Source organism: Acomys minous (assembly GCF_964271855.1).
Source record: "Acomys minous genome assembly, chromosome: 5".
NCBI lineage: Eukaryota > Metazoa > Chordata > Mammalia > Rodentia > Muridae > Acomys > Acomys minous.
Window position 1 is genome coordinate 121,993,677 of NC_140494.1, and position 27,680 is coordinate 122,021,356.

Consider the following 27,680-nt stretch of genomic DNA (forward strand, 5'->3'; position numbering starts at 1 on the left):
GTAAGAAGGCCCTATTTCAAATACAGAAGAGGAACACCAGAGAGAGGTTAAGAGCTCTTGCTGCTCCTGCAGAGAACTGGGATTTGGTTCCCAGCATCCACACTAGGCAGCGCATCATCACCTGTAATTCCAGCTCCAGACGATCTGGCACTCTTATGGAGTCCATGGACACACGCACTAATGTGCACATACCCATATACATACATATAATTAAAAATAAGTACTTTTTAAAAAGTAGGGCTGGGGATGTGGCTCAATCAAGTGCTTGCCTAGCATGCATTATAACTTGGATTCAATCCACAGCACGCACAAACTGATCAATGTGGTAGCATATACCTACCATCTCATAGAGTAACAGCTCAAGGTCATCCTCAGTCACTCTGAGTTTGAGACCAACTGGGGCTACCTGAGACTCTACAAGAGTTGTGGAGGGAGAAGATTAGAATTACAAACACATCATTCTAAATGAACCCATTGATTCAATACTAAAAAAAAAATTGTTTTTTTAATTATTATTATTCAAGACAAGGTCTCTCTGTGTAAGCCTGGCTGTCCAGCAACACACTCTGTAGACAAAGCTGGACTCGAACTCACAGAGGTCTGCCTGCCTCTGTCTCCTAAGTGCTGGGTTTAAAGGCATGTGCCACCACCACCCAGCTAAAATGATACTTATTTAAGATTTATTTTATGTATATGAGTGTCTTGCCTACATGTATATGTGTACCATGCATACCTGGTACCTTTGGAGACCAGGCTTTGGGTCACCTGAAAATAAAAGTACTAATGCTTATGAGCCACCATGTGGGTCCAGAAACCAAATACAGGCGCTCTGCAGGATCGGCAAGTGCTTGAAACTGATGAGCCTTCTCTGCAGCCCCAACAAAATCTTTAGGAGTCACTGAAATGGCTCAGCAGGTAAAGAAAGATGCCAGGCAGCAAGCCTAACAACCTGAGTTTGATCCCTGGCCCTCACCTGGTAGAGTAAAGAGAACCAGCTCCTCTTACAAGCCATCCCGCTTTCACATACAATAAACAACTGTGAAACAGTTTACATTTAACACATAAAATGACATCAAAGTTCATGTGGAAAAATAAGTATGTGACAATAGAAAGGCTGCTTGTCCCTCCCATTCGCACGCGCACGCACACACACACACACACACAGAGAGAGAGAGAGAGAGAGAGAGAGAGAGAGAGAGAGAGAGAGATGAAGAGATACAGCCTATCTAAAACCACTTGGCATTTATCTGCCAGGCATTCTGTCACTGGATCAGCCCCACACACATTAGATAATATTATTGTCCCAATTCACAAAACCTCCCAAACGGCCACAGCAGAAGTGAATCCTCAGAGCTGCCTGTGTTTCCAGATCAGCAAGCAGAAGAGGAGCCGAGAAGACCCCATTGTATTATGGGGATTTGTAATTCGTGTCTATAGAAAACATTTTCTTGGTTAGTTGGATACTTTGTATCGAATTAAATTCCAGGTAGGTTAAAATTTAAATCAGGGAGCTGGAGAGATGGCTCAGCCGTGCTCCTCCAGAAAACCTGTGTTTAGTTCCCAGCACCCACACTAGATGGCTCACGACCATCTGTAACTCCAGTTCCAGGGGATTCAACACCTTTTCTGGGCCTCCTCGGGCACCTATATGAACATGGTACACATAATTTGCACAGGCACACACACATACACATAAAAACTCAAGAAGTCAGTTTCTCTTAAAAATTTAAACCAAAGAAAATGAGGAAGGAGAAAAGAAAAGCCATAAAAGCTTATGTATTTCAAACAGAGAAAATACGCATTAAAAAGATGTTCTGATCTTGGAATAAAGACAGCCTGACAGGCAGGTTACAAATCCCAGAATCCACTAAAAACAAAACAAAATAAAAAAACTAAGGTAAGTTTGGCAACATAAAAACGTAAATTTTGGGCCAGTAATATGGCTCAGTAGGTAAGGACATTTGCCTCCAAGCCTCCTGACCTGAGCTCCACTTTCACATGGCAGAAAAGAGACTGACTTCTGAAAGTTCCTCTCTGACCTAACACACATACACACACACATGCAGGCACGCACGCACACACGCACACACGCACGCACCCAAAATAATGTACTTTCTAAATGTAAAGTTCTGATGTAACTTTTTCAAAAAATAACTGAGGAAGAAAATTCCTTTTAAACTTCCACAAATTTTTCAATAAACACTAAGTAAATGGCCATTGCCCAAACACTAAGAAAACACAAATGTTAAAGGAGCACACATAAAAATCAACCGAAACTGCTCATTAATCATCCTGGCAAAAACTACCTGAAGTAATACCTGGTGTCTATCAATACAGGAACAGGGAAGAGAGAGGGCAATTTAACAATCTGTCTGAGTACAGACATTTAAGACATTAGATCCAAAGCTAGCAATGAGCTTATTATGTGGCTCTAAATCATGTAGATGTTCATTAGAATATTGAAAATGTAAATGATCACCAATAAAAATCTGGGTACAGACTTTAAGACCATCCATAGAAGTGCTTTGAAGTTGTAGTCTTTAAATGAATATATATATTCATTTATATATATATGTATATATATATGAGAAACATGTTTGATACATTAAATAATAAGCATGAAACCCATCCAAATTTTCAAGTGGAAAGAAATGATATGCCAGGCAGTGGTGACACATGCCTTTAATCCCAGCACTTGGGAGGCAGAAGCAAGTGGATGGATCTCTGTGAGCTCGAGGCTAGCCTGGTCTACAAACTGAGTCCAGGACAACCAAAGCTAACCCTGTCTCAGAAAAAAACAAGCAAACAAACAAAAAAAGAGATACATATATACTCAGAAACATATGGGAAGCTACTCAAAAACTGTTTTGTAAGCCAGGGGCACACTTGTAATCCCAGCACTCTGGGAGACAGGCAGGCAAATCTCTGTGAGTTTGAAACCAGCCTGGTCTACAAAGCAGTCCAGGACAGCCAAGGCTACCCAGAGAAACCCTGTCTAGAAAAACCAAGGTGGGGGAGGGGGGAACCCCAAATGTTATGACTGTCTCTATAGAGTTCAAATGGGACATGGGAGAGCTTGGCTTTACTATTTAGGCTTTTCTTAATATAGGATTTTTTTTTTCCACTCACACAAATAACTTCAACAACCCTTTTAAAAGGAACTCAACAAAAGATCTCACACCGAACAATAAAGACACAAACTTCAAGATACTTTTTTCAAACATTTACTGAACACAACACCATTTTTCCTTTTACACAGCAAAGTTGTTAGTTTCAAATTAGCTGAGCCATTAGGACTGTCAATTGCCATGAAATCAAAAGTGATCCTACATGTCAAACTCAAATAGAAGACATCATGCAATATACAAGTCACTGATAGGCCTCGGTGCAGTCAGCAAGGTTACTATGCTTATTAAAGTCACATACATGGCTTGACAAGAGTGCACGATAGAACGACATCACTGGCTCATAGTAAACCACGGTGATTACTAGACTACAACTATGTAGCGCCTCTGCACCGAGGACTGCAGGCTGCGGTGAACATTACAAAGGACAGGGTCTTGTCAATAGGTTAAGGCCAGACTTTACTCCCCAGCTATGTACCTCTGAAAAGACTGGTTAGGAAAGCTTGGAGGGAGGGGTCCCCTCATCTTTTCTCCTCTACCAATTACTGAGCAACAACATAAAAAGCCATGCACACATTTTACAATACCTGGTAAGAAATAGATACAAAGACTGTCTGCTTCCTCATCTAGCAGGCCTGCATCTTCATGCCTTCATTTTTGATGAGGGTACTCATCCCATGACTCGCCCCTAAAGGAAAGCTGTCAGTAATTTAAAAGTACTCACCCCTGTGCACACATCAAAGATATACTCCCCACAACCATCAAGCCACTGTCCCTTCCCTACACATTAACACAAAGATACACTCCACAAACCTAGGACTAGAGACCACATTTACTTCACGTCTGTAAAAGTCAACGTATCAGCACTGTTACTGTAGGATTTGTTCCAGATCGGAGTTGGAGAGCAGCTGCTAAGGAGCCCCCTCAGTGTATGTACATAGTGAAGGGCTGTCAGATGACATCCAGAATAGAGCTGAGCACTTTCAAAGTGGGTGTGGGCACAGCTTAGAATCTGGACTAATATCAGTTCACAGAGCAAAATGCAGAGTTGTGGGTTTTACTCCACCCTGTTACTGTTGTAGTAAGTTGTGAGAAGAATGCGCTTCTGCGAGCACTGACATTGGGTAGCTGATTTTTACAGCTGCCATGAGGTATAGATACATACTTTCATCCACATACTCATGTGGCCAGCCACTGGCTCCTTCTCATCCAGCAAAGTACAAACAGCTCAGTCCTTTGGCTTTGCTATTTCAAGAATAAGAAGCTCCTCTGCTTGAACTGTCCAAAGCGACCTCACTGAGGCACAGCAGCAGCTACAACAAACAACTGCTCTCTGGAACTTAGATTTTCAAAAACATTTGCTTTATACAGTGCTGCCTTTAGTTTACGTCAAACAATGCTATTTATCAACTATTAGTATAATGAGATCAAAACCCCTCTCAGAAACTAGCAAAACCAAAGCTTGGCAGATAGGCCACTCTTTGGTTTATGTGTTTAAAGCTCTCACAGCAGAGAACCTCCAGATGGTTGGGCTGTGAGAGCTATCAGGTTGGACTGTGAAAAGCCAGTGTCAGAGTCACTGTACCCTTTCTTCAGCAAGTAAGATAGGTTTGCTGGTCAGACTGGGGTTAGTTACTAAAGTGTTCAACTCCTAACTGCATGAAAAGTGAAAAGTGCCCTCCTGCACTCCTGGCTCATTCAAACTTATGTGACAATTTACACGACAGAAGTGTTCTGGGGAAATCATTAACACTGCCAAGGAAGAGTTACAATTCAAAGGATGATTCTACCAATAACAAATACCAAACGACAGACATGGCTGCAACAGAAGACAGCCCAGTGAGCTAGCTACAGAGCTACCACCTTTCACACCTACTTTTTTTTTTTTTTAAACAAAGCTTATGGAACATTTGGCTGAGCTTATTTTCAAAGAATTCTATCAAAAACAAATAATGGAAAAACCAGGCATGAAGATCACTTCTTCCAATAACGGCTTTATACAGGTGTTCCACAATGCACATCTGGAGTGACGGTAGAGACAGCAAGAGTGCAGCATGTGCAACTACATAGTAAACAAACCCAGCAGGTTTACCACCAGCATGGTTCAGTTCACTCCATCCTAGCCAGCACTATCTTCCCTCCTTCATGAGCTGTCCTTAAATTCTATGTCTGGATATGCACATCTTATTATTAGTCTCATATATAAATAATGTCTGGAACAGTGTTGGTCCTGGGTGGTGAAGGGGAAACAATGTTTTTAAAACATGCAGCATTATCTGATATTTTAGGTTTGGGTGCTTAAAAACCATATACATTTTAAAATGGAACCAACAGAATACTAAGTATCACAGCTATTCCTCACTGTCCTCCTCGGCTCTCAAAGTCCGAAAAGGAAAGTTCTGACCTGAGCCTGGGAAGCGCAGGGCTGACTCACCTTGTGCAGTATGTCCTATCTTCCATGCCACTGTGAGCTGCCAGAGCAAGGTGAGGGTTATCTCTGAGTCACCTCAGGAGGTGCAAGCTCAGAAGTTCCCAAATTAGGGTCATTCCCACATCTCCCTTTAAGCCATCAGAAAAGCCATCCTTGTAAACTCTTAAGTTAAGAAAATAGAAATCTATTACCATGAAAGAATTCACCACCAAAACATTCCTAACTAAAGCAAACACACACACACACACACACACACACACACACACGAAACACAACTACAGCAACTGTGTCTTGAACCCTTGGAGCAGGAGACTTTTCAAGTCTCCTTTCCTACTCTCCCAAGTATTTCATGTTGTGGGGTATCTCTGCTTAAGGCCCTAGGTGCTGGTTTTGGCTTGGTTGCTTTATACTGATCCACCGGCAACTGTTCTACACTTTAGAAGCAATATCCACAACAGGTAAAATGTTTGTGAAATCTTACAAGTTGTTTAAAGTTTGTATCTGATGTTGTATCATGACGATGCTTTTCACTAAAGGAAAACAAGAAGCTGTGGGTCTCCACTTACGGTACCATGCACTAGGGGTAGGTCAGGCATTCATTTGGCACTAGAGAAAATTACAGAAACAACTAGTTTTACTTTCATCATCATTTCCAGCATCAATAGAAGCTGGTGCTCCTTCAACTTGAATGTCTGTGATGCTTAAGAGAAAAATCACAGAATACTCTTGAGAGTTAAAATGTTGCTGATAAAAGAAAACAAAAAACAAAGACCTCCGCACCATATCCTATGGTAGAAAGTCTACAGCTGAGATATACCTTTCATGTGGCATTGACAATCATTTTCCTCATCAAATACTTAATTTCCTATACCCTACTCCTGGTTTTCCTACATCTTAAAATGGACTAAGTAAAAAAAAAAAATTAAAGAGTGTCCTCATTTCTTTTCATTTTACACCTAATTAGGGAGACAGAAATGCCCTCTGGGAAGGCAGTTTCCAAATTTTAAAGATACAACACAAGAAAGGGCTAGAAGAGGACAAAATATAATGTCTAACTAGACTGTGACAATGATTCATAATACAGCGTGCTCCTTATTTAGGTCTGTGAGCCAAATCAAATGCATGGCTGCAATTTAGATCCATCATTACAACAGAAACTGGGAGACTTCCAGCCTAAGGGTGAAATCTAGCAATGTCCACAGGGTTGGGCTAAGATCACCAGTTACAAAACACTACCCATCAGAATGCGATGGTTTCCATGAATTCATCTTTTCAACAATAACTGCACATAATTTTCAATTAATCAGTAGCTAAGTGTTTCAAGTCCTCCTGATATAAAATATGCTGTATCACTCCGCACACACAGTGAGAGTGAGAAGCATCCACGCAGGGCTCCAGCATCTCCCAATGCTCTCAGTGGTCAGTTCATTTTCTTCATGAAATCCTCAAAACTGCTGCACGGATGGCATGCTGACATCAGCTTAACAGGAATACTTTTGTAGGCAGCTGTTTAAAACATCATCAATTTTAAGTCATAAATGCCCCCTATTACACAAAATCTCTTACATTCATTCCTTTAAAAAAGAAAAAGAAACAAACAAATGTCCAAACACCTTCCAGTTACACCTGAACAGCGCTGCTCTGTTTAGTGTCCTGAAATCAATACCATGTAAGAAAAAAGCCAAACAGAACCAAGGACGATGGGCTGAAAGGATAGTGGAAAGAAAAGGAGAATGTACGAACACATAATTCTATTGTCTGTGATTAAAGTCCTTTACTTTTTAGCACCACATTAAACGATTTTACACATCCAGTCACTTAATGAAATCCAACAAACTCTTCAAGAGTCCGGGGGATCTGGTCTTGGTAGTTAATGTCATTAGCCCGAACTGCTCGGGCAGCCAGGCACTTGAGGCTCATCTTCATTTGAGTTTTAAGTAGTATTTCAGACACTCCAGTTGTACTTTTGTCTAATGGAGTCTTATTCTGCTTGTTTGTCATGTCGGTGTGCGCGCCAGCCTCCACAAGGCTGATGATGATGGAGTGCAAGGTCAGAAAATCACTGATGGGCCTGTTGTACTGGACGATAATGTGGAGGGCACTGTTCCCTTCATTGTCCACGGCATTCACCTCAGCGCCACAGTCCAGCAGGAGCTTTGTGACCAGTGCATTGGGAAAGCTGCAGACATCGTTGGTGTGGAAATCATCAACTGGTGTGTTGGAGTTGACAGCTAGGTGTAGCAAAGTGAAGCCTTCCCGTGTTCTGGGGTCCAGGTGAATCAGGTTGTAGATCTGCTTGTTAATTCTGCACTGGTCTTCTTCGCTACACTGTGTCTTGGTGGAGATGCACACCAGGTACAGAAAAGTGTAGAGGTTACACTCATAGTTGTCCATGGCACTATGGACATCTGCATCCGAGATATTTTTAACTCTGTTCATGCTCTGCTCTATTTCCAAAACACTGCACCTCAGAACACATTCTATGTCTGGGGCCTTCACAGCTTCATTGAGGTGTATCATCTGTGAGAAGACTTGAGCAAACCGAAGCAGATCCTTGTGGGTGTTCCTATTACCTTTCTGCCTGAGGTGCAGGGCATGAAGCCACAACTTGATGCACTGCTCGAACTCCATGTTATCAGCATAGACAGCCCCTCTGTAAATAATGGGGTGGGAAACATCAATGTTGTCAGCACCTAAAATCCGTTCCCGAACTATAAGGCCCTCCATGTGAAGAGCATCTCTGTCTTGCCGAATGGCCTCCAGCTCCTGGGGGTTCCTACACTCAGTTCTGTTCCCGTAAGCATGGATGGGTGGCAGAACCTCTTTTTCAAGAATAGTGTCACCATCCTGAAACCTCTCCAACATGGCTAAATATAAGTAGTGGTAGGTCTTCATGATGTCATAGTTCTCACGGTCATTTGCAAAGGAGGCACCCAAGAGCTCCAAGGCTTCAATGCGACTTCTGCGGTCACAATCAGCATGAGAGAGCAACAGTTCTACAACATCAGCTTTACAGCTTTCGGCAGCTACCTTCAATGGGGTCATCCCATGGCCATTCACCACTATTGCAGCTCGCCATTTTATCAGCTCTTTCACAATGTCAATGTGACCAGCTTCGGCTGCAAAGTGCAATGCTGTGGCTCCACAGTGTGCTTTGGCATTGGGATCAGCACGTTGTTCTAAAAGGTATCTGACCACATCAGTGTGCCCCTTATATGCTGCGATCATTAGGCAGGTGTTGTCATACTTGTTGGCAATGCTGATATTGGCATTATTTTCGACCAAATATTTCACAATGTCCAGTCTGCCATCAAAGCATGCTGCCCGCAATGGGGTGGAGTTAGTGACTGTGGTGTGGTTCACATTGGCTCCATGGCTGACTAGAAGTTTAACGACTTCAAAATGTCCGGCTCCTGCAGCACACCAAAGAGCAGTGGCACCATCAATGACATACCTACACACAGAAAGAACAGTCCGTCAGACAATGGGTTCATGGGCCCTGACATGTTTTAAAGGGTACATTCAGGGGCACTAAGCAAAAATCCACTCTCTCAAACATTAATAAAGTATCGGTTTGGGTAAAAATAAGAACAAGTAAGCCAGGTGCAGTGGCACAACCTTCAGTCCCAGAACTCAGGAGACAAATGCAGGCAGATCTTTTTGAGTTCAAGGCCAGTGGCTGGTGGTTAAGAGCACTGTCTGCTCTTCCAGAGGTCATGAATTCAATTCCCAGCAACCACATGGTAACTCACAACCATCTATAATGTGATCTGATGTCCTCCTCTGCCTGCAGATGTACATGCAGGCAGAGCGCTGTATACATAATAATAAATAAATAAATCTTTAAAAAAGAAAAAACAAACGAAATAAAAAACCAAGTAATTTCAGCAAAGCACTTTACTAGTACAGGATCAATAAAAGTATTGCCATTGTTATTTTAAAGCACATTTTTTAAATCTGAAGAATACTCTCTTCTGGCAACAATACACTCCAGAAAACACAAAAGGCTAGGAAGATTGGCTCTGTGGGGAAAATAAAAGCCGTGCAAGCATGAAGGCCTGAGTCCTGTCTCCAGAACATACTTAGTGCCAAGAGTGGCAAGTGCCTATTACCTCAGTGTTACTACTGTGAAATGGGAGGTGGAGACAGAATGCCCAGAAGCTAAAGGGCCAGCATGTCAGGTGTAGGCACCATCTGACAAAGTAAGCTGTATCAGGGAGGTAGGCGAGGACCAATACCCAGGTGCACACAGCTCTAAAACCAAAAGCAAATGCAGAGGAATGTCTGGTGATCTATATGGTGTTCACCAAAGGCACACTGACTTTTCAGTGCCCTGCACGACTTGCCTCTCAGTAGACCAGAGACCCTCCAGGGGCCAGTTTTCCCATTTAAGGAAACAACTCCAGTTTCTACATACTTTCTGTCAGAAGCAGCTTTAGGGAAAAAAATAAAGAGCAGGTGACAGCAACCCTATGACAGTGGTTCTCAACCTATAGGTCACAACCCCTTTGGCAACCCTCTATCTCCAAAAATATTTACATTATGATTCATAACAGCAGCAAACTACAGTTATTAAGTAGCAACGAAGCTGGGCGTGGCGGCGCACACCTTTAATCCCAGCACTCAGGAGGCAGAGGCAGGCAGATCTTTCTGAGTTCCAGCCCAGCCTAGTCTACAAAGCGAGTCCAGGACAGCCAGAACTACAAGAGAAACCCTGTCTTGGCTTGGGGGGAGGGAGGGGAGAACAGCAACGAATATACTTTTATGGTTGGGGGTCACCACACCATGAGGTTCACAGTGTTAGGAAGGTTGAGAACCATGGCTCTAAGATTACCTGAGCTACAGCATCAAGAATGAACAATCATTGAGCCATACTGCTTTCCTTTGGGAAAGGGACTGGATGGCAGGACGCACATGGAGACTTACTAAGCAAATATGCTCACCATGTAAATATAATGTTGCATAAAAATGTGTTTGAGCATGCTATGTCCCAAATGAAAAGATAAGATGTGTGTCTGAATATATATATTCCTGAAGCAAATCATTACGGGGCAGCAACAGCAGGAAATAAACAGCGTTTGAGAAACTACTCAGGAACCTCTCTGACTGGACACTGTGGACACAGCGTCAGTGAGCCTTTGCTACTCTACAAAGTTAGTAACTCGGGCTGGAGAAATGGCTTAGCTGTTGGGAGCACTTGACTGCTCTTCCAGAGGACCCAGGTTCAATTCCCAGCACCCACATGGCAGCTCACACCTGTCTGAAACTTACAGTTCCAACTGAAATCCTCACATAGTCATACACACAGGAAAAACATTGATGCACATAAAATAAATTTTTTTTGAATTATTAACTCTACAAAGTTAGGCTCTTCTGACAAGTCCAACCTTTCCCACTTTCCCCTGTCTCCTTTTCCTAATTTTAATTCTACTGATAATGGTTTGATGGACCTAAAAAGATTTTTGCTAAAGATATTTAGAATTACTGTGCTAAAACCAGTAAGTATACCTGACAGCATTAGGGCAGAATGATAACCAAGTAATTATTCCCTAGGACAATTAAGCACACCAAGAATTATTAGTGAGCTTCTTGCTGCATACCTTATGTTTTGACACATATCAAATTACAGCCCCCACACATTAAGAGTGCAACTACCATAATGCCTCTCCAAAAGTCAGGTGTTACCAACGCAACTAGGGCACCTCCCTGCCTCTTCAAAATTACAGTGCTTATGAAAGAGGCTTAGCTCTTGGCAGTGGCGGGCTGACCTGCTCTTCTGCCTTCTACCATGTGGAAAGACAGCATTCTTCTCTGTAGAATTCAGCTCTTGCCAGACAACCAAACTTCCCTTCATCTTGACTGTCCAGTCTCCATATGGGAAATAAATTTCCACTCTTAAGAATCACCCAGTCTTATTCTGTTACAGCAGCACAAATGTGCGTGTGCGTACGCCCTGCAGATGCTGCCGCCCCTCTGAAGTGAGAGAACAACTTGAGTGGGTGGGTTCTCTCCTTCCACCAGTTCCACCAGGCGGGTCCCAGGAATGGAACCCACACAATCAGGTCTGCCCACTGTGACTTTCAGTGGCTGAGCCAACCCACTGGTCCTCTATTTGTTTTGATACAATTTGAAATCAAAACAAATGTTGATGTACTGTTTCCTTGCAGTTGATCTTTTTTTTTTTTTTTTTTTTTTTTTTGGGTTTTTCAAGACAGGGTTTCTTTGTGTAGCCTTGGCTGTCCTAGACTCACTTTGTAGACCAGGCTGGCCTCGAACTCACAGTGATCCACCCGTCTCTGCCTCCTGAGTGCTGGGATTAAAGGCGTGCGCCACCAAGCCCCACTGCAGTTGATACTTTTTATGATATTCAAAGACCTTTTGATGTATCTGGTACTCAGTAAACCTATTAGTTACAGATCTGCAAGATGGGCATGATAAACAGTATCTACCTCACAGGGCTACTGGCAGGTTACTGGGAAGATTGAGTTGTTATGTTATTACATACTAAGTAGTCAAAACAGTACTAGAGGCACTGAAAGATTTTATATGAACAACTTGGTGTATTTGAGCTATTTTTCTTTAAAGTCAGTTGTACTCCTTTAAGTCTATAAAGCTTAGTTATAACTACAAACCTAGTAAAATCCATAAGCTTTTAAAAATGTAAATGTATACTTACTATATGCAAGTACCACAGCATGCAGGAGGAAGTCAGAGGGCAATTTGTGGGAATTGGTTCTCTCTACTACGTGGGTTCTGCAAATTAAACTTGGCAACAAGTGCCTTCATCTACTGAGCCATCCCACCAGCTTAATCTTAAGTGTACATCTATGGACTCATTTTCTGACCCAGGTATAAACCATTTTGATCACTCTAATTGTCTTCCGTGTGCCTCTTCCCAGTCAGCTCCTCCCTAGATCACTTGCCTGCAATGTGAACTTCAATTGATGAACCCACGCAGCACACTCCTTCATGTGTTGTTTCCCACTGTCTGGATCTGAGATCCTTCCATGTAGTTAGGTGTAGCTGCAAGTTCTTCTTGGATGCTACCTAGTATTCTGTTGTATGAGAACTCTACAGTTTACTTCTCCATTGTCCTCTTAATGGACATTTTGGTTTCCAGGGTTGACTGTTATGACCAGTTATTCTACACAATCATTTTTGGGTTTGTTTCTTTGAGGCATTAGTCTCAGATGCAGACTTTTTTAAGGCCCTAAGCACCCAGATCCTCTGGAAGATCAGTAAATGCTCCTAATGACTGAGCCATCTTTCTAGGCCCTAATAGTTTACATTTTCGTGCATGTGTGAGTTAAAACAAAGACTGATTTTCGTTCACACTGATTGTTAATTGCCCCAGCACTGTTTATTTAGAAAGTGTGCCTCCTACCTGAGTTTCACTGGAGTTTTTCTTTCCTTCCATAGTGCTGGGGACTTGAACCCAGGGTGTCATGCTCCTAGGCAAGCATTCTACCACTGAACTAACATTCCCAGTCCCCCTGGAGCCATTTTCTTTAGTCAGTGACTCCGTGTATTAGTTTACTTCTGGAATGTTCTCCTGATACATTATTTTATCCTTGTATCAGTGACATAATTAATTATGGTAGTTTCTTATTTTCCCTTCAAAATTATCTTAGTTACTTTCCTACATACTAGAGTTAGCCAGACATATGTGCTTATGCACATGTAGCCTGATAGGGGTGTGGTTTGAGTAAGAGCAAATGGAGAGAGAGAATGTATACAACTTATACTCAGAGACTACTGAGACTTCTAAACCATGACCTTGGTGTCTTTCTGTTTGTTTTGTTACCTTCTATTTATCTCAAAGATACTTTGTAATTTTCAGTACAAAAATACATATTTCATTTGGTTTACTACTACAGTGATTATTTTATAATAGTATTGTAAATGGTATGTTGCGACAATGAAAAAATTATAATTGAACTCTACATATTAAGTGAAATTTTAAATACACTAATTTTAAATTAGAATGAATTTTAATTAGACAATTGTTGGTAAAAGGCACAGTTGGCAATCATGAAGTTATTGCTCATCTAACATTTACTGACTCCTCTGAACTCCTTTTTTCTTTTGGTGCTTTTTCTACAATAGGCTAGCCTAGAAATTGCTATATAGCTCAGGCTGGCCTTAAACTGTCAACCCTCCTGCTTCAACCTCTTGAGTATTGGGATTACAAGCATGTACCGTCAGCTCAGTGGTTAAGAGCACTGCCTGCTCTTCCAAAGGACCCAGGTTCAATTCCCAGACAGCCACGTAGCAGCTCACAACTGTCTGTAACTCCAAGATCTGACCAACGCACATAAAATAAAAAATTAAATAAAAATGTTTTTTTAAAAAAAAAGCATGCACCATCATACCTAGTCCTGATTAATTCCTTGGTTTACAAACAAATATTGAAAATAAGAGTAGTATTTTAAGCTGGGTATGGCAGCATATCAATAAACCAGAGTCTGAGGCAGGAAGATCCTAAGGCTAAGGCCAGCCTTTACTGTACAGAGAGTCAGTATTATCCTTCTTCCCTTAAAAATAAAAATAAAAATAATGCCATGCATGGTGGCACATGCCTTTAATCCCAATACTCAGGAGGCAGAGGCAGGCAGATCACTGTGAGTTCAAGGCCAGCCTGGTCCACAAAGCTAGTCCAGCACAGCCAGGGCTACACAAAGAAACCCTGTCTCGAGAAACCAAAAAATAAAATAAAATAAATAATAATAAAAATAATTATTTTGTATTTCATCTTTGAGACAGGATCTCACTATGTAGCTGCTATCTGGTCTGGAGCTTATTATGTCTCAGGACCCAATTGGCCCCTCTCTGTATCTCTCAAGTGAGAAAACGTAACTTATTTTAATTGCTAGTATTAAAAATAATCATAAAGGACCAATTTTAATGTAACACTTCTTTTTTTTGGGGGGGGGTTCAAGACACACCCAGCTTATGCAACACTTCTTAAGATTTAAATAGCTTATATTTGTATTCCCAGCATATAGCAATTTCATATTTTAAAACCAAACACAGGGCCCAAGAATGCAGCTCAGTTGTAGAGTGTTTGCAGAACACGTGCAAGGCCCTAATTTAACTTCTAGCACCAGCCAGGAGTGGTGGGGCACGCCTTTAATCCCAGCACTCGGGAGGCAGAGGAAGGTGGATCACTGTGAGTTCGAGGCCAGCCTGGTCTACAAAGCCAGTCCAGGACAGCCAAGGCTACACAGAGAAACCCTGTCTTGAAAAACACTTCTAGCACCAACAAATAACTTCCTACTACTCATACACACACTCACACCAGTACAAGGACACACTGTAACTATGTTAATATCAACATCTGTAACTATGCATTTGTGTTTTATTACATCATTTTATTTATTTCCAAGTTGGGTGAAGGTGGGTGTGTTCCCTATATTTAAGCACTACATGAGTACAGGTATCCATAAAGGCCAGAACAAGACATCCGTTCCCTTGGAGCTGAGTTAAAAGTAGTTTAGCCACTTCATGTAGATTCTGGGAACCAAATCTGGGTTCTGGGGAAGAGCAGTATAAACTCTTAACAGCCAAGCCATCTCTCCAGCGCCATCTTTTAAGCATAAGGAAATGAAACAAAAAGCAATTAGAATATTTTCCAGATAGGAATTTTCCCAAAATCCATGGTGAAAATCAAATTTCAAGTACGTATGCACTTCACTTAATTTTTAAAAAAAGATTATTATTAAGGTAGTGGCACACACCTTTAATCCCAGCACTTGGGAGGTAGAGACAGGCCAATCTGTGAGTTCGAGGCCAACCTGGCCTACAGAGCAAGTTCCAGGACAGCCAGAGGTACACAGAGAAACCCTGTCTTGAAAATAATAATAGTAATAATATCTTTTGTTTTGTTTTGTGAGACAGAGTCTCACTAGGTAGCTTTGTTTGTGCTGGAACTCACCATATACACCAGGCTGGCCTCGAACTGAGCAGAGAATCCTTCTGCCTCTACCTCTGGAGTGCTGAGACTAAAGGCCCGGTCCAGCATGCTCAGTATTATTATTAAATTTCAATTTTCAGTGTATATATGCAAACCCATGCATATCATGACATGAATGTAGAAATGAGAGGACAACTTGCAAGAACTGGTTCTCTCCTTCCACCTTGTTCATTCCAAGGATTAAACTCAGGCCTCAGGCTTGGTGGTAAGCACCTTCCCCACGAAGCCATGTTGCAGCGCTTCACTTTCTATCATACAAAGTCCTTGGTCACTTTACTACTCTTGCTGGTATAGTCCAGGAACGTCTATTTTTTCCTTTATTCATACAGAAATGTGACAGGGACTATAGAACAGCTCCGATCACCTACTCTTTTGTTTATTGCTTTACATGTGCATGTGTGTATGGTGTGTGTGTATGTATGTATGTATGTATGTATGTATGTATGTTCTTACTGAGCCAACTAAAATCCAAATATCTTCTCACAAAAAATTGTCTATGTGCATGTACGTGCATGTGTATATATGCACATGTATGTATAAGTTATAAAGCCCTAAAACAAGAATATCATTTTTTGTTTGTCTGTTTTGCTTTTTCTTTTCTTTTTCACCTGTCAACTCCAGTGTTCACATCCTAGGCCATAAACAAAATAATCTCAAATATTACTCCAAAAAGTATGGACAAGGATTCAAATTATTGACCTAAGGCTTAATCCAAGTAGTGGTCCCTTTCCTGAGAACAGTGTTTCTCAGACTTCCTGATGCTGTGACCCCAACCATAAAACTACTTGTTGCTGGCCAGGCATGGTAGCACACGCCTTCAATCCCAGCCTGGTCTACAGTAAAGCAAGTCCAGGACAAGCCAAGGCTAACACAGAGAGACCCTGTCTCAAAAAACCAAAAAATAAACATTTAAAAAATAAAACTACTCGTTGCTACTTCATAACTGTAGTAAACCATAATATAAGTATCTGATAAACATGACATCTGATACGCAACCTCTGTGAAAGGGTTGTTTGACCCTCCCCCAAGGGGTCGCAATCCCCAAGCTGGTAACTACTGCTCTAGAGACTATACTATGAGTCCACTTTGGATTCCTGAGAGGTTATAAAAGCTCTTAGCCGGGCGTGGTGGCGCACGCCTTTAATCCCAGCACTCGGGAGGCAGAGGCGGGCGGATCGCTGCGAGTTCGAGGCCAGCCTGGTCTACAAAGTGAGTCCAGCACGGCCAAGGCTAACACAGAGAAACCCTGTCTCGAAAAACCAAAATAATAATAATAATAATAATAATAATAATAATAATAATAATAATAAAAATAAAAAAAATAAAATAAAATAAAAGCTCTTACGCAGAATACAGTATGGCAGTTTGTGAACAACATGGAACCACCTAGGAGACAAGCCTCCAGGCATACCTGGGAGGGATTACTGAGACTGGGTATGCCTAAAGGAGATTATGTTGATGTGGGTAGGCTGAGGTAGAACGGTCCACACTGAGAACACTATTCCAAGCTTGGTCCTGAGCTGAGCACCATATCTGCTTCCTGACTGTGAATGTGATGTGACCAGACGCTCCAAGCTTCTGCTGCCTTCACATCTCCATGATGGACCCTTGAGCTGAGAGATGAAATAAAATCTTTCTTCCTTGAGTTGCTTTTGTCAGAATATTTTATCATACGAACAGGAAAAGAAACTAAGGCACGCAGAGTTTAAAAACAACAAAAAGCAAACAAACAAAAAACTAAAGTGGGTGTGGCAGCACATGTCAGTAATCCCTGCACCAGGGTGGAATTGAGTTTTAGGCCAACTTGGGCTATCTAACATGTCCCTGTCTCAAAAGTTACTGAAACACCACAAATAATTTTAATATCCGTGTCTCTCTTAGACAAATATGCACACAAAACACAACATATCAAAAATGATTATTACATGGACACTGCTGTGCAAAAAGAAACTAAAATGTGAGACATGCTACAGGTTAAGTTATCAAGCAAATACCTAATTTTGGTTTTTCAAGACATGGTTTCTCTGTGTAGCCTTGGCTGTGTTAGACTTGCTTTGTAGACCAGGCTAGACTCAAAGTCACAGAGATCGGCCTGCCTCTGCCTCCCAGTGGCAAATACCTAAATTTTTAAAAGACTACACTTAGTAAATAAGAGGATAGATGAACGACTTGGGCTAAAACTTGTGAAGATGGTATGTAAACAGCTGCAATTAGAAACATTAAATCTACTTTAGTACACAAAAATGACATCTTTGGCTCCCACCTGGTCATGGGTCTCAAGTGACAACAAAATCTGAAGATTAACTTTTCTTTTCTTTTTTTAAAGATTTATAATTTATACAGTATTCTGCCCACACATGTGCCTGCCCACCACAAGAAGACACCAGATCTCATTACAGGTGGTTGTGAGCCACCATGTGGTTGCTGGGAATTGAACTCAGGACCTTCGGAAGAGCAGACGGTGCTCTTAACCTCTGAGCCATCTCTCTAGTCCTGAAGATTAACTTTTCAAAATCCAGTCCCAGGGTGGAGATAAAACAAGACGGTAGAGCAACTGCCTAGCATGGGTGGAGGCTCTAGGTTCTGTACCAGTGTCATAAAAATTGTTTTTAAAAACAAAAGCGGGGGGGGGGGGGGGGGCAGCAGGGCTGGAGAGATGGCTCAGCAATTAAGAACACTGGCTGCTCTTCCAGAGGACCCAGGTCCAAATGACAGCACCTACATGGCAGCTCATAACTATCTGTAACTCCAAGATCTGACAACCTCACACCGACATATATGCAGGCAAACACCAATACACATAAAATGAAAAAAATAATAAAATTTAAAAGATGGAGGTGTAAGGGTATATCTTTAATCCCAGCACTTGGAAGGCAGAGGCAGGTGAATCTGAGTTCAAAGCCAGGCTGGTCTACAGACTGAGTTCCATCCAGGGCTCTACACAGAGAAACTCTGTCTTGAAAAAAAAAAAGAACACTTAGGCTGGACATAGTGGTGTATCCTTTTGATTCCAGTAATTGGGAGACAAAGGCAGGCATATCTTTATGAATCGAAGGCCAGCCTGGTCTACATAGAAAGCTCCAGGCCACCCAAGGCTACACAGTGAGATCCTGTCTCAAACAAAATAAAAAGCTAGGAGCTAGAGAGATGGCTCAGTAAGAACACAAACAATTCTTCAGAGGCCCAGAGTTCAGGTCTCAGAAACCACACTGGGCAGCTCAGAACAATCTGGGCATCTTCACTCACATGTGTACATACCCCAAACATAATATAAAATAAATCTTTTTTTAAATTAATAATAATAAGCTAGCTGGGGGCTGGAGTGATGTCTCAGAGGTTAAGAGCACAGGCTATTCTTCCAAAGTCCCTGAGTTCAATTCCCAGCAACCACATGGTGGTTCACAACCATCTATAATGACATCCGGTGCCCTCTTCTGGTATGCAGGTGTACATTCAAGCAAAACACTGTACACATAATAAATCTTTTTTTGTTGTTTTTTTTTTTTTTGTTTTTTTTTGGTTTTTTTGAGACAGGGTCTCTCTGTGTAGCCTTGGCTGCCCTGGACTCGCTTTGTAGACCAAGCTGGCCTCGAACTCACAGCGATCCACCTGCCTCTGCCTCCCAAGTGCTGGGATTAAAGGCGTGCGCCACCACACCCAGCCTAATAATCAAATCTTTAAGGGGAAAAAAAAGCTAAGCACAATGGCGCATGCCTGTAATCCCAGCACTCAGGGAGGCAGAGGCAGAAAATAATAATAAACTACACTTTGATACATGAGCTTCATGTTACCAGCACTCAAGCTAACAGGCTCTAAAGGTCTGAAATTAGTGTAGTAAGAAGCCATCACATGTGTGATCACCATCTTTTTCTGGCTCTCAAATGTCAAAATCTCTGAGATAACAGAGAAACCTTGTCTCGGAAAAACAACAAAAAATATGAGTTAAACTGCAAAATCATCCCAGAGACTTGTGGGCCAGCTGAGATGTGGTCATGAACTCAATCCTTCTTATTAATTAGTAAACTTGTCAAAATAAACCTTCATTTCCTGCTCCACAAAATATGACTCAGGATTGGACCTATTACAGGGATTTTAAAAATAAAATACCAGGTTGGGTGGTGGTGGTACACACCTTTAATCTCAGCACTCAGGAGGCAGAGGAAGGTGGATCCCTGTGAGTTCAAGGCCAGTGAAGTCCAGGACAGCCAAGGCTACACAGAGAAATCCTGTCTCAAAAAACAAACAAACAAAAAATAAATAAAATACCAAGATACTTTAATACAGCAGTTCACAGCTGTAACAATCCACAGGCTGAGTAGACGTAGTTCCCAGAAGCCTCCTGCAAAACTGCAAATGGTTGCAGTTTACCAGTCTTGATTAAAGTTTGATATGAACATCAAAACCTAATTGCTGCATCTTCTCAGTGCACTCCACTCTCTGAAGTCTCTCCATCCTCTCAGTACTTCATACTCTTTTGATTGTCCCAGCTTGGATCTCTTCTTGCAATAGCACTGAAACATTGAAGTACACCAGACTCATGTCTCCTCTTCATGTCTCATTATTCTTTTTTTTTTTTTAAGATTTATTTATTTTGTATACAGTATGCATCAAATCACATTACAGATGGTTGTGAGCCACCATGTGGTTGCTGGGAATTGAACTCAGGACCTCTAGAAGAGCAGTCTGTGCTCTTAACCACTGAGTCATCTCTCCAGCCCCATGTGTCTCACTAGTCTTTCAAGTCCAGCTCTAATACTACTTTCTCTGTGAAGCCCTGATTCTCCACCACCACAGGGCTGAGTACTTCCTCTTCCTCTGTTCTCCCTCAGCAGGCTCAAGGACTCCTATAAGCCTAAAAGGCAGGGCATCTGCAACTACTAACACCTGATGCTCCGCTCCCTTTGCCCCAAACTGTCAGTCTCTACAGTAGGACAATCTCATATGCCTCTGAATATAGCTCCCTACCAAAAGCTTAGCACACAGTAGGTATCTGACAACTGTGTGCTTTAGAACTCCTTAATCTCACTAGTTTGTGCAGAATGCTGAGCAAGATATTCAGGTACACAGGCTCAAAACTGCATTTCCAACTGCTTCAGGAGTTAGGGGAGAGGTGCTTGGTTTTTGTTTTTGTTTTTTGAAACAAGGTCTATGTAGCTCTAGCTGGCCTGGAACTCACTTTATATACCAAACTGACCCCAAATTTACATAATTTGCTTACCTCTCAATGCTGGGATAAAAGGTGTGCATCATCAAACCTATCATCAGGTTCTTTTAATTATCACCTCAAAATTGCTTTCATTTTGATGATCCAAGAAGACAGCATTAAACAGAGCCTTCTAAATTCTTTTTTTTTTTTTAGGCAGGGTTTCTCTGTATAGCCTTGGCTGCTCTGGACTCAGTCTGACCTCGAACTCACATGGACTTGCCTCTGCTTCCCTGAGTGCTGGGATTAAAGGTGTGTGGGTGTGGCAGGGATTCATTCCTAACCTAATGCATACAGGTGTTTACATAATGGGACCATCCAGCCTCACTCCTCTAGGTGCAATATTATGAGAGGCTGGAAACTTCCAGGACACAGAAACCAAAGGGAAAAAGCAAACATGAATCAGGTTGTCATCTTTCTCAACCCACCTTCCTTACTATCTACAGTAGCACCAAAGATAAGCCATGATCCAGAGCTGGTGTTTCATTAGAATACAACAGTTCAACTCGGTTTCCTCTCATTAAAAACAGAACCAAAAGTTTTTATTAAGAGAGAAAAAAAAAAAAAACATGGCAGCCAGACACCATGGTGCTCTCCTGTAATCCCAGCACTCCTGGGAGCAGAGGCAGGCGGATCTCTGTGAGTTGAGGACAGCCTGGCCTACAAAGCGAATCCAGGACAGCCAAGGCTACACAGAGAAACCCTGTCTCAGGGAAAAAAAAATTAACAAAAAAAGCCAAAACCCAACCTTTAAAGCCCACAGCTATAACCCCAGCATTTAGGAAGCTGAAGCAGGAGGCTAGGCCCAGGCAGCCTGGGATATGAAGTAAGACCTGCTTTTGAAAACCAAAAATAAACCGGGCACGGTGGCTCATCCTTTAATCCCAGCACTCCCGTGGCAGAAGCAGGCGGATCACTGAGTTCGAGGCCAGCCTGGTCTACCAAGTGAGTCCAGGACAGCCAAGGCTACACAGAGAAACCCTGTCTCAAAAAAACAAAACAAAAACAAAAAGCCAGAAATAGCAAAAATTAATAGATGATAGATATGACATGATACGTGATAAACAGACAGATTAAAAAAAAACCAATATAATCAACAAAGCAAAATTCAGGCAGCTGTATGGTGTCAATCACTCAGCACAGGAAAAAAAAAAAGATACCGTCAAACAAGGTGTCTGTTATCTTGCCCTCCCCCAAATATGTACAATTAACCTCAAAGGATAAAACCTGACTAGAACAATAATAATTTTTGAACGATAGTGTTTGTGAAGCCTTCCCACCACATCACCCTGTAAAATGTAATTTAGCAATGGCATAACTTCTACCCCAGGTCCAGAGCCACCTGTGCAGCCAAAAACACCGGTCAACAATATGGGACAGTCAGGATCGTGTCTAGAGATGCCCAGCTGGATGATGAACTCGTTCTTGGGGGCTTATTTTCACTGAAAGCCCCACAGATCTTGTTGAGGCTCTCGATCCGACCACACAGGGTATTAAAAAGAAAAATGCAGAGGTTAAATAAAGCAATTCTAACTACTGATCTCGTTAATTTCCGATCTTGGTTACAACGCCAGTGCTGACAGAAAGGTATAAAAACCTAGATGGGCAGCCACCACTCTGACACTGTGTGTTCGCTGACTAATGGAGACCATAGATCTCAAGACCCAGGGTGTGGCTACCACCTACAGGGGGAATAGGGTAAGAGCCGGGAAGAAAAGACAGCAAAACGTTAGCCTTGCAAGATGAGGTGGGCATCAGTGATGCTGAGGGGGGATACGAGAAGGCAGAAGGGAGTCCACACAAGATGAGTGGGTGAGGGAGGGGAGGGGGAGGCTCCAGGACGTGGGGGGTCCGCGCGCGTCGGAGGGAAGGCTGGAGTTGGGATGTACCTACCCGTCGAAGCGGACGGTGCCAGTCTGCTGGGTCTGCACACGGTAGTGTTCTAACAGCAAGCGCACCACCTTGGCGTGCCCATTGCGGGCAGCGATGATGAGGGGTGTGGAGCGCTGCCCTCCCTGCTGGCTGACATAGCCCAGCAGGTAGCGGATATCGCTTTCCGACCGGTTAAGGAGCAAGGCAGCCAGAGTGAGCACCTTGCCCTCGCTGGCCGCCTTGTACACATAGCCAGCCAGGCCCTCCATGGCCGCCGCCAACTCCAACACCCGTTTGGTCGCCACCGCTGCTGCTGCCTTGCGCCCCCGGAGGCCGCGTCCGCCAGCACTTCAGACCCGGGCCCTCACAGCCCATTCAACAGGGCGCCGCCGCCGCCGCGCCTAAGGCAGCAGCGCGACCCAGCAAGGGCGGAGACCCAGAGGTGGCCGAAAGCCGCCGGGGGCACAACTGTGACCCGGCCCGGGCGTGGAGGAAGACGATCAGGGCCGCCCCCGATGCCCCAGGCACCGGCCCTGGGCCGAGGGGATCTCCATGGCGGCCGCCGCCCCGGGCCTCAGGCAGCCTCCTTCCTGCGGGCTGCGACAGGCGCGCGCCCGAGCTACGGGTCGCCGCTGGGGTCTCGAGAGGCCGGCGCGCGCCCCGGTTGGCGGGCGATGGGCACGCCTGCTCCGCGCCCCGGGATGGAGGAGGGTCCGGAACGGCCTCCGCCTCGTCGCAGGGAAACCGCGAGCGCTCGCCCACCGGCAGTCGGAAGACTCGGGTGGCGAGGAGGGCCGCCGCGAGCCGCGCGTGGGTGTTCGCGGGACGCTCCGGCACCACCGGTACCGGAACTTAGCGCAGGAGGAAGATAGCCTCCATAGACCGTGCCGAAGGGAGGGAGGGAAGGCGGGAGTGGGAGGGACGTTTAAGTAGGACTCTCTTCCTAAACCGACCGGCGGGCAAACGAGGCTTTCCTAAAGAAAGGTTCCGCTGTGTGTCGGTTGCCGAGCCATGATTTAGGCTTGAAAGTCCCTAGTGCCCTTGACGCAAGGAGCCATCTCCGCACCCCCATAGGACCCTGGGATACTTAGTCAAGAGTGGGGGTTGGAGAGAAGGCTACTGAACCTACGGGATGGATAGAGAGCACACCCGGTTTTATGAGTAATAGTGTGGGATACTGTCTGCCTGGGATGCGCGCGGGGGCGGCGCGGGGTCGGGGGGAGACACAAGGAAGGGGTAAGAGCACCCAAAAGATCTGCTTTTGAATAACGGCTGTATGTCTTGGAGATTCCGAGAGAGTGAGAGCACTGAGAAGAAACTGAAAGCCTGACCAGAGTTCCCAGGAAAGGTGGATTAAGTGTGTAAGATAAAGAGCTAGGAGGAAGCAATCATAACCAGATTGAACCAGTCTCTGGTCCTGACCATGCAGAACCTGCGTTGTCTCACAGACGTCACAGAATTGTTAGGATTTGAAAAGAGCATTTATCCCAAGAATGCTATTGGCCATCCAAGTACCAGGCTTTGCTTAACCCCAGGGATTTCTTGGTATGGGCCGGTCATTTCTCTCCTGAGGCTTGTGTGATTGTGTGGAGGAAGCCGACAAATACACGATGTACAGTTGTTGGATTCATATCACTGCCATTTGCTGTGAAACAGGGATGTGGGTGTGGGCTAGGAGACCTCCGTGATGGGTGACCAGAGCAGAAGCTAGGCTCCTGAGTAGGGGACAGATGGTGAGCTTAGGACCAGAAAGCAGTGCAGCTGCTGACTGTAGGAAGACTTCTGAAGGATTAAGTCAGCAGGATGCAAGTCATGTGGGCCCGGTGACCTATGCAAACGGTTCGCTTTACACTGTGGTGACATTTGGAGAGTTTAAATAGGAAAACGACAAGATAGTGCTTTTTTTAAACATCACGTTGCACGCTGCCTGATGTGTGGAAAGCATACCTCAGGAAGCAAGAGTTTAGAAGCGTAAAGGACAGTAAGGCGAAGCTGGGATTACAGGTAGTGGAGAACAGGCCACTTCTCAAATTCTCGCCTACAGCACGACTTTACAGATCCCTATGCAAATGTTGGGCTTGTTTCTCCCCTTACAATAGTAAACAAAAACAGCCTGAGAAATAAGAACTAACGATGACGTTCTCTCTCTCTCTCTCTCTCTCTCTCTCTCTCTCTCTCTCTCTCTCTCTCTCTCCCTCTCTCTCTCATTTTTGTTTTCTTTGTTTTCCAAGACAGGGTTTCTCTGTGTAGCCTTGGCTGTCCTGGACTTGCTTTGTAGACCAGGCTGGCCTCGAACTCACAGCGATCCACCTGCCTCTGCCTCCCAAGTGTCCTGGGTGAGCCTCCGCTGGGCAGGCGGTTCTGGGTGAGCCACCCCTGGGCAGGCAGTCCTGGGTGAGCCACCGCTGGGCAGGCGGTCCTGGGTGAGCCACCGCTGGGCAGGCAGTCCTGGGTGAGCCATGGGTAGCAAGCCCGTCAGTATTGTTCCTTCATGATCTGGCTTCAGTTCTTGCCTCCAGGTCCCTGCCTTGAATTCTTGCTGTAATTTCCATCAGGGAGGGACTGGGACCTGGAAGTGTTTGCCAAACAAACCCTTTCCTCCTCACCCTGCTTTTGCTCACAGTGATCATCACCGCAAGAGAGAAACAAGCTAGAACAGCGGGCTGAGCGCTGCATCTCAGAAGTCCCTTCTGTGACTCTGGAACACACAACCGTCTTCTCTCCTCTCCCACCATCTCTCTCTCAAACTCACAACCTGGGCAACAAACTGGCAGCTATGAAATCGTGCCTGCCTCTCAAGTAAAGGCTACTTCACGGCCCTGTGGCCCTGCAGCACCCTTACATGCTTTTGATACCTAATTAGGTGAAGAAAATAATTTTAAAGTCTTGCCACAGGCCCCCTTGATCTGATTTTGTTTTCAACGGGAGACCTGGCTCATTCCAGTATCCACTCAGAAACTTCTTTCCTTCTTCCTCTACGTACCCTCCTTAACTCAGTTTGGTACTGTAACAAGACCAGGAGTGATCCAGGAGAGGGGGTCCTGGAGCTGCACCAGGAAGGCTCCCCCACCGCTCAGGCAGGAAAAGCTTCTGCTCCGACAGGCGCTGGTCAGGAGTCCTGAACCACTTAAACAGTGCTCAGTTCAGGGCTCTGGGCTCCCATGGTTACTCAGCGGCCATCCATCCACTGCTGGAGACGATTTGGTTGCCTCTGTTTACCTGGCCTCGGAGCGTGACATTTCTGTGGTCAGGCTGTGCAAATCAGGAGAGAGGATGTGTAAACAGGATCAGGCTGCATAGCCAAAGGCCAGAGTCCAGAAATAGTTCTTGTGCTTCGGAGCCCTCACCCTCTCCCTAGACAGAAAGCCGCGGAGCAACTGAAAACAGAAAAATACAAGCAGTTACGTACTCGCTGGTCCGCTAGTGGCAGTGAGGCCGATGCTTTCTCTCTGGACAAAAGTTGGCCTTTGCCAGCCCTTTGCTTCCTAAAGAGTGTGGCTCTGCCTGCCACGGAGCAGACAGTCCTTTCTCCATACTAGGCTGCCCCAGTTCTGAAGCAATGGGGTTCCTCAGGTTTTTATAGAAAAAAAAACTCACGTCATTTTCAAACACCCATAAAGATACTCATTTTAATCCTGTGGTCCTCTCTTGGTATCGAAGAAAAGAAATGGATTCCCATATCTGCAAGCTGACTGTGGCAAGTTTCACTTACGAAATGGGGTTTAGAGCATTCCTTTCGGGACTGTGTGATGGAGACATGCAGGCTCCTTGGCCGAGTCTGGTCCCCTGGAGGGGATGTCTGTCAACATGTGTGTTCTTCCTTTCTCTCAGCCTGGCATGCATCCTTCCACTGTGCCATTATCCTGCTCAAAAGAGGAATGCCCATAGTGTGTGCATTGAGTGTAGCTGCAGGAGTTTGTTTATCTGTCTAAGAGCACCACCATTACAGGGCTGGAGGCAGGTAGGCAGAGGGTTCATTCACAAGGCTTCAGAGCTAAGCATAGCAGCTTATGCCTATGAATGCAGCACTTAGAACGCTGGGGCGGGAGAATTAGCTAGCCTCATGAGTGTGAAGCTACTCTGAACTGATTCTGTTGAGAGAGTGTGTGTGTATTCAGATATGGCCAACAAAGCTACAGAAGGAAACCATCAGAAAGTAGAGTAACCAAGAAATGACTGCTGAGTACCATGTTAGCCCAGGGTCACAGGACGAGCTGCCCATCGCCTTTGTCTCCCTCTGCTCCCGAGTCCTGGTTTTTCCCTGAAAACCAGAGCTAGTTATGGGCAACACTGAGGCAGTGGAGAGATGGCAGCCAGCTCAGCGCTGCCCGAGTGCAATCAGTAAACCAGACTGATAGGTGAGGCTGCTGTAGTCAAGCAGCCAGGTATCCAGGATTATAATGATGACAGTGACAATAATAAGCTCTCACTGAATGCGTCCCTGTGCCAGGGGTCATAGTGGCCACTTCACACAGGCTGGTTGAGTTTACACACGCTACTTAAGCACAGACTATTATTTGCATCCTAGCACTGAGGAACTCAAGCAGAAACTGTGGAGCAGCCTGCCTGTGCCCTCCTAACTAGAAAGTTCTAGAAAGCCAGAGTTTCGATCTGCCTCTGATTTCTCCCCAATCTTCTTCATCTCCTCTCATTAGCCCCATCCAGTCAGCTCTGGATTTAGTTGCCTAAGGCTTCCTGAGGTCCTGGCTGCTCCACCTGGCCAGGACATCAGTTACCTTATCTGTACATTTAATACTTCTAGAGGAGGGCTCAAAGAAGCCTCAACGCCCCCCCCCCCCCCGTCACCACCACATACTCCAGACACTTCCCATTCCCCCCACCCCCAGAAATACAGGTCCAGATTTAAGCACTTGTCTCCTGCTAGAGATCTTCCTAAATTTTCCCTGAGCCACACCACTTCTTGACCCCCCTTACCTCTCTCTGATTAAAGCCTGTGTCTGCACAGCACCCCCACAGTCGTGAGAACACCCACTCACCCACCTAGCACAACTGCTTCATCTCAGCCCTCATAACTGCCCTCCAGAGCTGAGCTGGTACCGGCAGAATCACACTCTG

The 27,680-nt window shown here is 44.4% G+C and overlaps 1 protein-coding gene across 1 annotated transcript; it reads right to left on the reverse strand.

The window, feature by feature from the left end:
- Positions 1-3,208: 3,208 nt before the first annotated feature.
- On the reverse strand, positions 3,209-23,514 carry FEM1B (fem-1 homolog B). The gene is made up of 2 exons (XM_084781603.1): positions 22,626-23,514; positions 3,209-9,010 (listed from the first exon to the last, which is right to left on the reverse strand). Exons 1-2 carry the CDS (start codon positions 22,871-22,873, stop codon positions 7,375-7,377), a joined length of 1,884 nt encoding a protein of 627 aa, XP_084637729.1. The 5' UTR covers positions 22,874-23,514; the 3' UTR covers positions 3,209-7,374.
- Positions 23,515-27,680: the final 4,166 nt, after the last annotated feature.

What these genes read in the sequence shown, in the direction of transcription:
- FEM1B (XM_084781603.1), bottom strand. Translation starts at nt 22,873, where the DNA reads ATGGAGGGCCTGGCTGGCTATGTGTACAAGGCGGCCAGCGAGGGCAAG. An exon ending in GGCACCGTCCGCTTCGACGG is followed by an intron (nt 9,011 to 22,625) that starts GTAGGTACATCC and finishes TTCTGTGTGTAG; the next exon opens with GTATGTCATTGATGGTGCCA.